Raw genomic sequence first — 13,101 nt, 5'->3', positions numbered from 1 at the left:
GCATTCATTAACATGTATGATGAAAGAAGAAAATACCACTTTTACAGCAAAGACTGTCTAGATCACAAGCATATAGCTACCAAAAAAAAAAAAAAAAGATAGACATCCATGAATTTTTCACCTTAAAATACAGCTGTATGTTCTAGACATTCAAAAACTGGTCAGGTGAACAAACTGATGATGCATGTTTGTTTTTTTAAATTAATGAGAGATGATCTAAATGTTTGTTCTAAATGTTCATTTGTAAGTGAAATGACAAATTTGCTGCAGCAATTTAGCTTTTCTGAATACTTACTTCAGGAAAACCTACAGCTGTTCTCAGACTAACTCTGACGCTTTCCTATCAGACATTACTGATTTGGAAATTTTATATTAAGCATCTTTAATGAAGCATTTCTCTTTTTACAGAGGGAAATGCGTGGAAGTATCACCTTTAAGATTGTGCCAAGTTATCGCACGCAATCTTCATCCTGTGAGGTAATGTATTTAATGAACCGTCCCATTTCTTCCTCAGTCCTGTAACTAACTGCCTGCTGATGGCTGAATGTTACTGCTTTCTGGGAAATTGTTTCTGCCTGTCCTGTTAGATCACGCACACCAATTTTACAACAAAGATAACGGAACACGAGTAGGTCCCACCTACCTACTCAGCCCTGCCTTCATATTCATCTCATCAGCACCTTAACTAACTCTTTACAGCCTATATAAACAAAAATAAATAAATAAATAAAATAGGAGAGGGCATCCTCAACTCATGCATTTAGGAAGCCCCTTTAAAAATTACAATTTAAACGCATTCTCCAGGAAGTCTATTAAAGTTCCTAAGCTGAGGAGCTGTCCTCCCTTTTTAGGCATGAAACATTATTTTGCTGCTTTGGGCTGTTAAGGGTTAATTGAAGAATCTGTTTCTGTATAACCCTGTTGAGGTAAATTTGTGATGGTTGTCTGTAACAGTTACATGTGGCTCAATATTCTGTTTCCATGCTAAAATGGTATTTGTCATTACAGAAGAAAAACAGATTTGGAGTTCAGTTCCTGTTGAACTAGAAACTTGGTGTTATGGTTTTTGCACAGTAGCATTGTTTAATTCCCTTATGGTCACAAAATTATGTTCCAGATTGCAATTGAAGGGAATTAAATTCTCGAAAATGGCTACTTGAGAGTTACAGTTCCAATTTAAGTGTACAGATGGCATATGCACTATGGAGATGATGCCAGTCGTTCTGTGCCACATGCTTAATTGCGCAAACAGTTTCCAAATTAGAATTCCAAGAGTGAAATCACAATCCCTGTTGAAGTCAAACACCTTAACCTAATTAGAGCTGTGATTTCACCCTAATTGTTTTTGTGTCTCAGCAGATGCTAGAACATATAGAAGCTGCTATTGTGATTGTCAGAACAATCTGTTTGGGTAAAAGAAAAAATTACTGCTTTTTGGTTGCCTTCTGTTCTAGAAGTCAACAAGAACTAACAGGTTTTAGAGACTAGGTGTTTGGCAAATTTTCACCTGTAAGGTATAAATATGAAGCAAAAGTTCTTCATGAAATACAAAGGCTTTAAAAAAAAAATCAAAGAGAAATTGTAGTGTGCTGATGCATTTATGTATCAACTATTTTGCTGTAAATACCTGTAATAATAAAAGATATCACACTTCCAAATATTGAAACACAGAAACTGCTGAAACTATATACCTCCTGGGAAGATGATTATTTGGCAAAAATTAAATTCAGCATGCAACTTTAATACCATTAGATGTAATTTTAGTAGTAGTAGGTCATTTATTTTCCTTAGCTTTCTGTCTTCATGTTCTTCATGGCTTTATTTCATAGAAGAGAGGAAAGGAATCATACCTTTCATTGGACAAAACAGCAGAACTGAAATGTGTGATCAAAGACAGAAACAAAATTAGCATGACAATTTATCACACTTTGTGGCATTTTGCATTCAAATGGTCAGGATGTTGTATGTTCTGCTTCAGATACCCAGAAAATCAGAGGTACCTGAGTCTATTCTACCTGTTTGGTCACATCTATGACTTTGGCTAGTGCTCTGACTGTTAGAAGTGTTCATAAAAAGCTAATATTTTCAAGTTATCCTACTAAGTCACCTCTAGTCCTTTGGTACAGAGAGAATTTCTTTCGTAGGATTTTTCAGGGTTGTGATTCAGATGAGGAATCATATTCTTTACCGTTGATACAGGCTAAAAATAGACAAATGATATTACTAAGACTCTCCAGCAAGCTAATTTCAGAGATGTTGGGTCTTCACTAATAGTACTAGTTAAGATTTTTGGCAGTATTTTGGATATTTCAAGAAAGTTATGTTGTTGGTCTTTCCTGCCCACCATTAGTTGTGGATTTGTGCTGATGTAGAGTAGTTTTACCAGAAGAAGAATGTAAAATAGAATCAGTAATTGTTTGGGGTTTATTTTGCTTTGTTTTCTTTTTAAGATTCTTACCATGATCACATCATTGGGTTGCAAAATACCTAATTTTGAATAAGCAGAACTAAATAGTAGTATAATCAGATGTAATATGCATATATGCTTTTTTATATAAAAGCTGTCTATATGCCTTTATAATACAAAGGTATATAGGAGTTGTTTTTGAGAGGAACATATTTATCAAATAGCAGAGATTTACATCCCACTTTCCTGTAGTTGATGAGTGTTGTGGTGGTGTTTTCTAAATACTTAAACAATTTTGTATATTTTGGGAAGTCTTGTCCTTATAGTATGTGACAGATTTCAGTGTCCCTAGACAGTTTTCAAAATCTTGACTGAATAATGTCAAGTTGTTTAGGGATTCCTGGCTTCTACTGCATTTGTGCCTTCCATTCCATTCCCAAGTCTTTTATTTAATGGAATAGACTTTGCTCAAAAACACACTACTGTGAGTTCCCTTGTAGAAAATCTTGATCCAGTTGTTCTAATGTGAGAGCACCTTCTTAATCTTTGGCGTGGTTTGTGGACCAAGTTACGAAGGTATCTAGATAACACAGCGGTCAGGATGTTGTATGTTCTGCTTCAGATACCCAGAAAATTACAGACTTCTGTTTACACAAATGTGAACTTAAGCAATTATTACAACACATTCTTAGAATGACTGGTGGCTGTATATGCTCTTTGTACATTTAAGCTAGTACTTTATCCAACTGAGAAAGCATTTTGCTCTAGCTACATTTGCATTCTTACTTTGTACTTGAAAAACTTATGAACTTTTTATAGTGTTAGATATGTAAAAATAGAAAGGGAAGGTTTTTTTGGTTTGTATTGTTTTTTAAACAAAGAGCTTTCCTTATAAACAACACCCTTCGTTTCAGATAGTCTTGTGAAAAGCTTGTTTCATTAAGAAGCCTTTATATATGTGAGGACTTAAAAATATATTGTTAATCATCATTGACTTACTTATTTAGCCTTTCAATGTTTCCATTGATGCTATACTCTTAAACTTTTTTATGTTTGTGTTAAAAATGCTTCCAAAAAGATTCTGTGATCAAAACTGGAATTGAAATGTATTTGCAGATTTTTTTAAAGCCTTGTTTTTTGTGGATATGGCAACACCATCATTAATGTAGCTGTTTTTGTCAGCATCTAATTTGATTGAGCCATATCTAGTAGATGTAATTGACTTCTGCTATAGGATTGTGTCTGACACTTAGGTTTGCAATTCAGAATCGACCCATAACAACAAGGAATCAATGGGAAACTCACTTTGCCATCATTTGGAAGCGATTGTGATTGTTTCCTCTAAGGGTTCAACTGTGATGCATGAACTAAAGAGCAATGATCCAAAAGAGTACCATTTTGTTATTTGGTTTGTGGCTAGACAAAATTGGAAAGTCTAGACATTCAAGTAATACTGAAATCTCATTTCTACACTACCCAGAATCATTGGTTCCTCCAAGTGTTTTTCTGCTGTTATCCCTAGGAGAACTAGGAATTTCTCTGATTTAGTGGAGGAACAAAGTCACAACCAAAGATGAAGTTTTCTAGTCCAGGTCTAAGCAGTCCTAGCTTCCTACAAGGATCTCTCTGCTCATTGACTTGTCTCATTAGACCGTGCATAATACAGTTTTTCTCTTAACTTTTGAGACTGATATTTTTTGAAAGAAAAATTAGGCTCCTAGGAAATTAAGAATCTAAATGCCTTTAAAATTGTGGCCAAATTAACTAAATACTTAAAAATTGTACATACGCTACTTGACTAGATTGATGTATTATCTTCTTATAGTTAGTACTGAAATCACCAATAGCGCTGAAAATGTGTGTTTTCTTCAATATGTTGTGACAAGCATTTGCTTTGAGTAGTGTTCTGCTGAGAACTGTTGGAGGAATAAAATCAAAATATTTTCAAAACAAGAAAATTTCCTTCAAAGGGAGAAGCCTTCAAGAGAGGCCATAAATAGCAGCATTCTTCACATTACTCTGAACTTGTTATTCTCCAAATGACCTGGGTGCTTGCATAACTTTCCACAGCTTTCCCTAGCCAAACCATCACTGGACTAGTAGTTATAACAAACTAGGGTTAAAAACAAAAACAAGCAAACAAAACAGGACAACAAAAAGTAAATTTTGTCCTTCATTGCTTCTTGAAAGTGAGAGAAATTGGCAGAGCCAGAGTTGCTGAGGAAGGGTAAGATCTGCATATGAAGGAAGTTGCTACTTTTTTATTTGGAAAGAAGCATCTCCTAGCTGCTATTTAATTGTGGAAGTGGTACTCATATGCAATACACAAAAAAAGGAATACTGGTTCCTTTAGGTATTTTTTTTCCAATAATGAGTAGCTTATTTGGTCTCATTTGAACATCTGAAAGTTGTTATGCTGGAGTGATCTTGTAAATATAATTACTACTGATTTCCTCCAGTTCATTATGTGTTGCAAACCATTTCAAGAGCCAAATGAGCATTTTGTTTGTGTGCATGTAGCAGGAATATACAGACCTACATATCAATGATTTTGCAGTGGTAATAGTTTCAGATTTCTCCTCAACTGTGTTAAAATCAAAGCAAACATCTAGATAACTATATATGGAACTTTCTGAAATCATATGCAATGAGTCCAAAAGAAGTGCAGAAGTTCTAAATGAATTTGTTGCATATCAAGTATGAAGGCAACAAGAATGAGAAAGTATCGCCTGCCATTTTAATTTTTTTTTTGATATTTTAAAATAGCTGTGGATGCTATCACATAATGAATAAAAGTTAGAGAATATTAATAGAGGATTTTTGCCTGATTAATGCTGTTACATGAACAGTTCAGCTCCAATTCTGTTTTTTAATCTGTTTACAAAAGGCACTCATACTGATAAAATATGACGGGGTAACTGTGTTCTTTGAAAACTGTTTTACCCCTTTTATGCCTTTTATGTACTATCCTTGACGTTACATGAAGTTACCAAACATTCCTAAATTGACCTTTGATAAGGAATATTGTATTCCAAAATTCCTTTGGGGCTAAAGGGGATTCTTACTTTTTCACAATGCATGAGTGAATCATTTAATTTCCTGAAGAGATGGCTACTTAAACTCAATGATCTGATATTATGGAATTAAGGAATAAGTGATCAAAATGGCATGTGAAAAAGATTACTCAGCAAGTAACTTTCTTATCTCTGCAAAAGCTAGCCAGAAAGTCCTGTTACCCTTTCTGTAGAATTTCTGCATCTGCTGTCTTATTACTGAAGTGTAGGACTGCACTGGTAGTGTGACTCAAGAAAGGTGGCTTTTTTAAATGATGTATTTTTGCAAAGTTTAATGTTTTTAAGCCCTTAAGACTGTTGGAAAGAACAGTAATAATTAAGCAATATAATGTAAAATGGATGAGGAAAGAGAAGAGTATCCAACTTTCTGTTCCTATATTGGCAGCAGTGTCTTTGAGACACTACAGAAATACATCTTAACAAGTACATGTAGAAGTTGGTCAACCTTAGAAGAAGTAGAAGGTGACCTCCATGTGGCTGGAAAAAAAAAATTTAGAAGCTTCTTTAAAATGGAATATTTGCCTTGTTGTAGTTCAAGTATGCAGCATATAACTTCTAGGTAATTACCTTTAGCAAAGGCACCAATATGGCTAAAGTCCTTCAGCGTTGTCAACCATAGAAGATTTGAGAGTTAACAGATTTTCAGCTGTTTGATTGCTGAGGCAACATAAAAATAGTTATTACCTAGGACACATCAAAATGTCAAACCTGAATTTCAAGCTATGAACAAACTTTTCAAATTTACAGAGTTTGTAGTGTGGAAACTTTCACGGATGAAGCAGCTACGCAAGTGGTTATAAGGCTGTGGATGTAACTGTTCTTTCTAAAATATATCTGTGTTCCTGTGATAGTGTTGTGTTGTTAATGAACCTTGTGTCTTATTTCAGAGAGATTCCCCCTCTACATCCAGACAGTCCCCAGCTAATGGCCATAGCAGCACTAACAATTCTGTTTCGGTAAGATTTCCAGTTCCACACAGAGAAAGTGTGAAAGTTTTGTTGGTGCTCATCTGCCATTACTGTTATACTTATCGTGTGGTCAGTGGAAAATTTTGTCCTGCTGATAGAACCTAGGTTATTGCATATGTAACTCCCCATTTTTGTTTTCTAAGAGTTTTTTCCAATATACTCTTCTCATTGAAAGCCATATAGTGAGTTAAATGTTAATAACTGTAATGTGACACTTCAGTCATCCTTAAATCATTGTTAGCAGTTTCCTCAAAACTAAGCAAAGGTTTCAAGTGGAAGTCCTATTTCCATCCTAAACTTTGGAAGCAGTGTTTGAAGAAAGAATAACTGTGCAGTTAATACTTCGAGACCTTGTAGATTCGTTAAGCTTTGTGTTTTGCGAGACCTCTGGAACGTGTACTGGTTTCCGCTATCTGAGTTAACGAATTGGTGTGCCCTCTGCTGTTGTGGTACGTGCACATACTTTGTGAAATACGAGCCTTGCCTGGATATGAAAAGCAAAAGGAAGTGGCTTTAAACTGCACTACAAACCAAGCTATTATCATCACATCTTTAACACAAAGTACTTCCTGTTTCGTATGTATTCAGGTAGAAAGGTGCTGTTGATCTCCTGTTTTTCTAATGTATGGTAATGTTAAAATTTGTGTTGTTTACCATTTGTCATTGTTTGGACCAATGTAGTAACTGTACATGCAAGTTCCTTCAGTAAGAGTGCTGTCAATATCATGAGTCATGGGACTACCTGAAAAAAAAAAAAAATCCTAAGAAACTACTCCTTTAACTATTAAAAAATACATATACACCATTACAATTGAGAAATGATTTGCCACAAGGTAAAGTACATCTAATTAATACAATAAAAAATAATGGTGTGGATGAAAAAAAATTAAGAAATTTTTGTGAATTAAATCAAATTTGTGATATGATTAATAGTTATAATCTTACTCTTTGGCATAATTTGTCACTATACATTTTTAATAATACAATTTTTAGTATTTATTATAGCCAACATTCTCTTTTTAAAATAATATGAAGTATTAAGTGGAAAAAGGCATTCATATAAAGAGCCTCTTTCACTTGATGGTGCTTTTGTGTTGAAGATGCTGAATCGTATATTAAAAAGCACATTCTCTATCTGCTTAAACTATTTACCTGCTTTCTTCAGCTTGCTGCTAAACAGCCTGGGTTTGATTTTTCTTTAAGAAAAAAGTATTTTTAAAATGGGTCAATGCTTTTATACTTTTGTCTGACTTACCATTTTACTGTAATGTAGTATGAATCACTAACAAATGGTGTTGTATACCCTTAAAAAGTAAAATGAAAATTTCTTCTCCTGGGTTGGCTTTATTCTGCAGGACTTGCCATCGACAACACAACCAAAAGGACGACAGGTGAATAGATATCCTCCATGGGAATTTATAAATTTAGCTGCTAGTGAACATCCCTGCTTACCTTTTTCCCCTCATATTCTGTATGTGCTGAACTAAAACATTTAAGCTTAGAAAATTTGTTCCTTTTTTTTTTTTTAATTTTTCTTTTTCACTCATTTGTTTGTGGCTAATTCAAAGTAGCATTTTTTCATGTGTCCATATGCAAGAGTAACATTTCATTGTAAATTTAACTTGAGATGTTGTTTTAATTCAGAATGCATTCATAGACTTGTTGTGCAGTCAAGTAGTGGCCTGTATAGATTTTCATCTTAGATGAAAATATTATAGTTTAGCTGAAATGAAGACTAGTAGTACAAGTGTGTAATACTCTAAAACTTTGTATAGATAAAGCTTCTAAAGCTTGATTTGGTTTATAACTAGTTACTAACATTAACAAAGCTCTTCAAAGAAGTAAGTAAGGACAATTTCTATTAAGCACTGGTAGGTCTGAGGATATCCTCATATTTTCAGTCACGAGTCCAGATCCTGAGCTTCATAACTTTAACCTGACAAATGTACATGTCCTTGTAGACCAAAGGTCTTCCATCCAGAGAACCTCAAGAATGCCCTTAAGGGCTCTGCAAATGATACCCAGTGATTCCCTTTGCAATTTTAAGATATTTTTTTTTAACTGCAGCCTCCAAACCAACACATAGCATCAAAGGATTTGTGGTTCATCTTCAATAACTGCTACGGTTAACCTTTCCAGAATATGCCTCTGAATCTTTAACTGTGGACTCAAAGGGTTTTTATAATAATTCTTGCAATTCCATTCAAAAGAGTCAATGGACCTCATAGTCTGTTGCCTTTGAAAATATTTTTGTATTACTGTCTGGTTGTGTTGGCTGGAATGGTTATTACAAGAATAGATTGTTCTTGCTTCATTTCCCATTTTTAAAGCTTATATCTTGGTTCTTTCAGCTTTCAGTTGTCTTCTGAAGTTTCAGGCTGTGTGAATGTAGTCCTGAAGAGGCTCTGTGACAGATGTTCCGAGCTGTTGTGTTAGGTTTTGTTTTTCCTCTCATGAGGTATTTTTCCCAGGAGAAGAGTGTGTTCAAGAAAATATCAGAATAATACCAGAACCAGAGTGTCCCTCATTCTCTCACCATTTATAGTTACCCTTTTATTTCAGGATTCTTTTCCCATTGACCCAGCATATTTTTTTCTGGTAGCTTGAGACAGTAAGGATAATAGATACACTGGTATAAATAAGGAAGTGCATAATGTTCCATGTACAGACAGTATTGTCTTTGGGTGTAGATTTTGTAGATACTGTCTTAAACTGCAACAGGGACATGAAAAGCAAGGAAAAGTTTCTAGATCATAAAAATACTGGTCACTTTTCTAGACCTATATTAAGTTAGGGTAAAGTAAAACAAGGAAATAGTTCAATACTGACTACATCAGAGTAAGTGAATTACTAAGTAAGAGTACTTGGTTTTAAAATATCCTATTTTTCAGGTGAAAAAAAGAACTTGGGTTGCTTATCTAAAGTCACACACCCACTACCCAGCAGAATGAAGGTCAGATTAGGAATATTACAGGTTGAGTTCTGCATTGGTGTTACCATCAGTTGCTAACTCTAAATAGATAAAAATGCATCAGGTACACGATAGTAGTGATAAGTCATTTTAAGTTAATTTATTCATATGTTGGATTGCAGACTGGATTTCTACAGAAATAAACTTTTTTAAGTGCCTAAGATTGCATAGCTACAGTTTTATAAGAAGAGTTGAAAAGTGTTACAGTTTAAATGAAGGATATTACTGTGCAATGTAAAGCTTTTTTTTTTAATCTAGTCATCCTTAGTAAGGAAATCAGCAGTAGAGTATACATGGCTGTCTGAGTCACTGTAGGATGATGTTTGAATTTCATAAACTGCAGAAATTATCCAATTATCCGTCTTGGGCATGACATTTAAATCTTGTTTTTTAGATCCTTGGATGCATCAGGGCTGTAATTAGCAATGAAAACTAGTGATAGCTTTTATTTTTATTTTCTAGGGCTGGGGCCTCCCTAACACACAAAGCAGGGATTTATATATTGTTTTAAATTGTGAAGTCAAAATCTAAATTTCTTCTGTTAATGTTGCTTAGAAAATACCTTACTCCAGTCATTATATGGGACAATTCATTTATATAGGATTAGACTTTTACTGAAAACCCTATCCAGAGAATTTGTAGATTCCACCCAACTAACTACATGTAATAGGCCTAACAGTGGATTTCCTCTTTAATCTAAACAAAAGAAACAATGGTACTAAATTTTCAAGTAATGTAGCCTAAGTCCTTTATGTTGTCAAGTAATATTTCTTGTCATACACATTTTAAAACATATCATGGAACTTCAGTTGGAAAGTGCAGTGCAGTTCAAGTCATAAGCCTTTGGTCTATAATGATTTACAATAGTTAATGTTGATTTGAAGGATCCTATCAGTTTATTATAGATCTACATAAAGTATTCAGAAGCATACATGTGCTCAATTTTGCTGTTCAGGTTTTACAGTATGTAGAAGGCACGAGCTTTCAAAATAACATCATACGTCTCCATTGTTTGCTGATATTTTTTTCTGTTTCATTTTCAACTATGCTTTTGCCCTTCTGTTTCTTCCTTTGCTTGTTGCAAGCAGTATATGTAGCTACATGCACAGATCAAGTTTTCATCTGTTTCTCTTAATACTGTACCAGTAATAATATGGCAGTGTCTTTTATAAACTCTTCTTTATAGATATATGTCAGAGCACAATTTGAATATGATCCGGCAAAGGATGACCTCATTCCTTGCAAAGAAGCTGGCATCAGATTCCGAGTTGGTGATATTATCCAAATCATTAGCAAAGACGATCACAACTGGTGGCAGGGTAAACTGGAGAACTCAAAAAATGGTACTGCAGGTCTTATTCCTTCTCCTGAACTTCAAGAATGGTATGACTTTTTACAGTTTTCTGTAAAAATGAATTTAGGTTTGCTTGCATTTTTGTCTTTCATGCTTGTCGTTGTTGTATAGCTAATTTTTGTGTAATCTTTCCTTTTTTTAAAAAAAAAAAAAAAAAAGTACATTGCCTCTGTTTCTGTGGCATTGATTTTTTTTCTCATATATGCTTAAGAGTTGCTTGAAATATCATATGTGTTATATTAGAAAAATAAGTACATGGTTTAATAACTTTTAGTAACTTTAAAACCTGTGCTTTCTGATATATTTTAGAAAACCAGGACTGGAGTTTACATACAAATTGTTTATATAAGGGGGTGAAATCTATTTCTCTTTTAGGCTATAAACACTGTTGCCTTTGGTACTGTTGACATGCAAGTTATTTAGGAATAAGGTTGTGGCTAGCAGTCAAGCATCATTGTGGGAATTTGGGGGTTTTCTTCCCTTTTCCTTTTTCATGTGAAAGCCAAATAGCAGAAAGAAATCATGGTGCAGAGAATCCTGAACAGGTAAAACAAACAGCAATGGCACCCAGTTCCACAAAAGCAATGCAGAGCCTTTAAACAACCTCCTGCAGAACCTGCTTCATAAATGTTTTAAATATATCGGTACAAACTCTGGCAGGCAGGTCCTGGAGCATGAATGTTAACAGACATAACTCAGGGAAGTTTATTAGTGTGGATAATCCAGCCCAAAATATTTCACAGATATTCTGTATAAAGAATTGGAGTGCTGTAAAGGGTTTAACAGCACCTGTATCACCTGTACTGGCTAAGGGAAATTTTGGTAGAAGAGAAACAGAGGCAGACAGCCATTTCACTGAATCTCGAGAGCTCCCTTGCAAGCCCTGACATATGGAAGACACTAGTATACACTAGAGTAGGAACACATGCAGTACTTCATCCTAAAGGTCATCCTCAAGACATTTCCCCAACACAAGAAGATTTTCCCTGAACTTTAGACCATAGTGGCCTTTCTAGACTTTGCTCTTCCAGTCTAGTCTGCTGCAGTGGTCTACAACCATTTCAGTAGCTACCTTCCCTCCCATGCTCCCTTGATCTGTGAGCTTTAATGATCTACCAGTAAGAACATTCTGTATATCAAAACATATTAGTATATAAGTGCGTTTAAGTCATTAAAAATAAAAGTTTGGAAAAGCATTACTGTACTCTTGTGCTATTAAACAATCTTATTTTTCTAATTCATCATGCATGGCTTTTTAAAAATACAGTTATTACAACAATTTTTCTTTCTACTGCATATGCCAGGCGAGTTGCTTGTATTGCCATGGAGAAGACCAAACAGGAGCAACAGGCCAGCTGTACTTGGTTTGGAAAGAAAAAAAAGCAGTACAAAGACAAATATTTGGCAAAGCACAATGCAGGTATGAAAAAAAAAATGCAAGTATCTTTAAGAGGTTAAAATCTTTACAATCTAAACCTTTCCATTAATAGTTTAGCTGGCACTGTTATTTTAACCTAAACAGTCACTTACAAAAATACAAATAAAGTTTTTGTTATGCCAACAACACTCTGCTTGTTCATTGCTGTTTAACATACAGCTGAATCAGTTAGAAGCAAGCTGCAACAAAACAAATGTATCATAATATATCCTAGTATGGACTTACATCATCTTGGATGTTATATTTAAAAAAGCACTAGAAACCAACAGGATATCAATTTTACAGTCTGGTACTGGACTGTCCAATGCAGAAGACTGTTCAGTAGCATTCTTGTTAGTATGTGTCTACGGTTATAGATTATATATGTAAAAACATGATGAAGGTGCCTTTTAAAAAAAAAAAATCTTTATAGCTGCAATCGTAATAGGAACCACAGTGTAGTCAGCCTGTTATTTTACAGCTACCAAACTGAACAAACTGTGGAAGTTTTTCTCTTTGCAGTGATTTCTGCCTGAATCCTGAGATTTGGATTTCTATCTAGACTGATGAAAAACTGATTTGTTTTGAAAGTAATACAAGTCTATATTTTGCATTTCTCTTTATCTGTACAATCTTTGTGGAGTATCACAGTTCATAATACATCAGTACTACAGAACCTGCGTTAAGTTAAAAGCCATTTGAAAATAAAGTCTAAGAAAGTCAAGGAACAGTAATTATCATTTGTACTCCTTAACTCACAGCCATATTTAAGATGTTCACAGTTAAATACAAAGTTACTTGTTAGCCTGAAACCTGTATTGTATTGTATTTTCTCTAAATGAAAGCTTTAACTTGTTTCCTTTCTTTTGCTGGTTTGCCATTCAATTGTTCTAATGCTTCCACTTCACTG

General features: G+C 34.4%; 1 protein-coding gene across 9 annotated transcripts in view; it reads left to right on the top strand.

Moving 5' to 3' along the window:
- The window catches only part of CASK (calcium/calmodulin dependent serine protein kinase), a 214,501-nt gene that overhangs the window by 183,436 nt on the left and 17,964 nt on the right, over positions 1–13,101 (top strand). For 4 of the 9 annotated variants that reach the window (XM_084505700.1, XM_084505699.1, XM_084505701.1 and 1 more), the window contains 5 exons: positions 409–477; positions 6,369–6,437; positions 7,805–7,840; positions 10,607–10,803; positions 12,079–12,194. In XM_084505700.1, coding sequence (XP_084361826.1) covers positions 409–477; positions 6,369–6,437; positions 7,805–7,840; positions 10,607–10,803; positions 12,079–12,194 — 487 coding nt within the window. The remainder of the gene's footprint in view (positions 1–408; positions 478–6,368; positions 6,438–7,804; positions 7,841–10,606; positions 10,804–12,078; positions 12,195–13,101) is intronic. The other 5 variants (XM_084505704.1, XM_084505705.1, XM_084505703.1 and 2 more) reach the window with 3 other exon arrangements.

The sequence above is a fragment of the Aythya ferina genome, assembly GCF_964211825.1.
Source record: "Aythya ferina genome assembly, chromosome: 1".
Lineage (NCBI taxonomy): Eukaryota > Metazoa > Chordata > Aves > Anseriformes > Anatidae > Aythya > Aythya ferina.
This window is presented reverse-complemented; position numbering and strand designations above follow the sequence as displayed.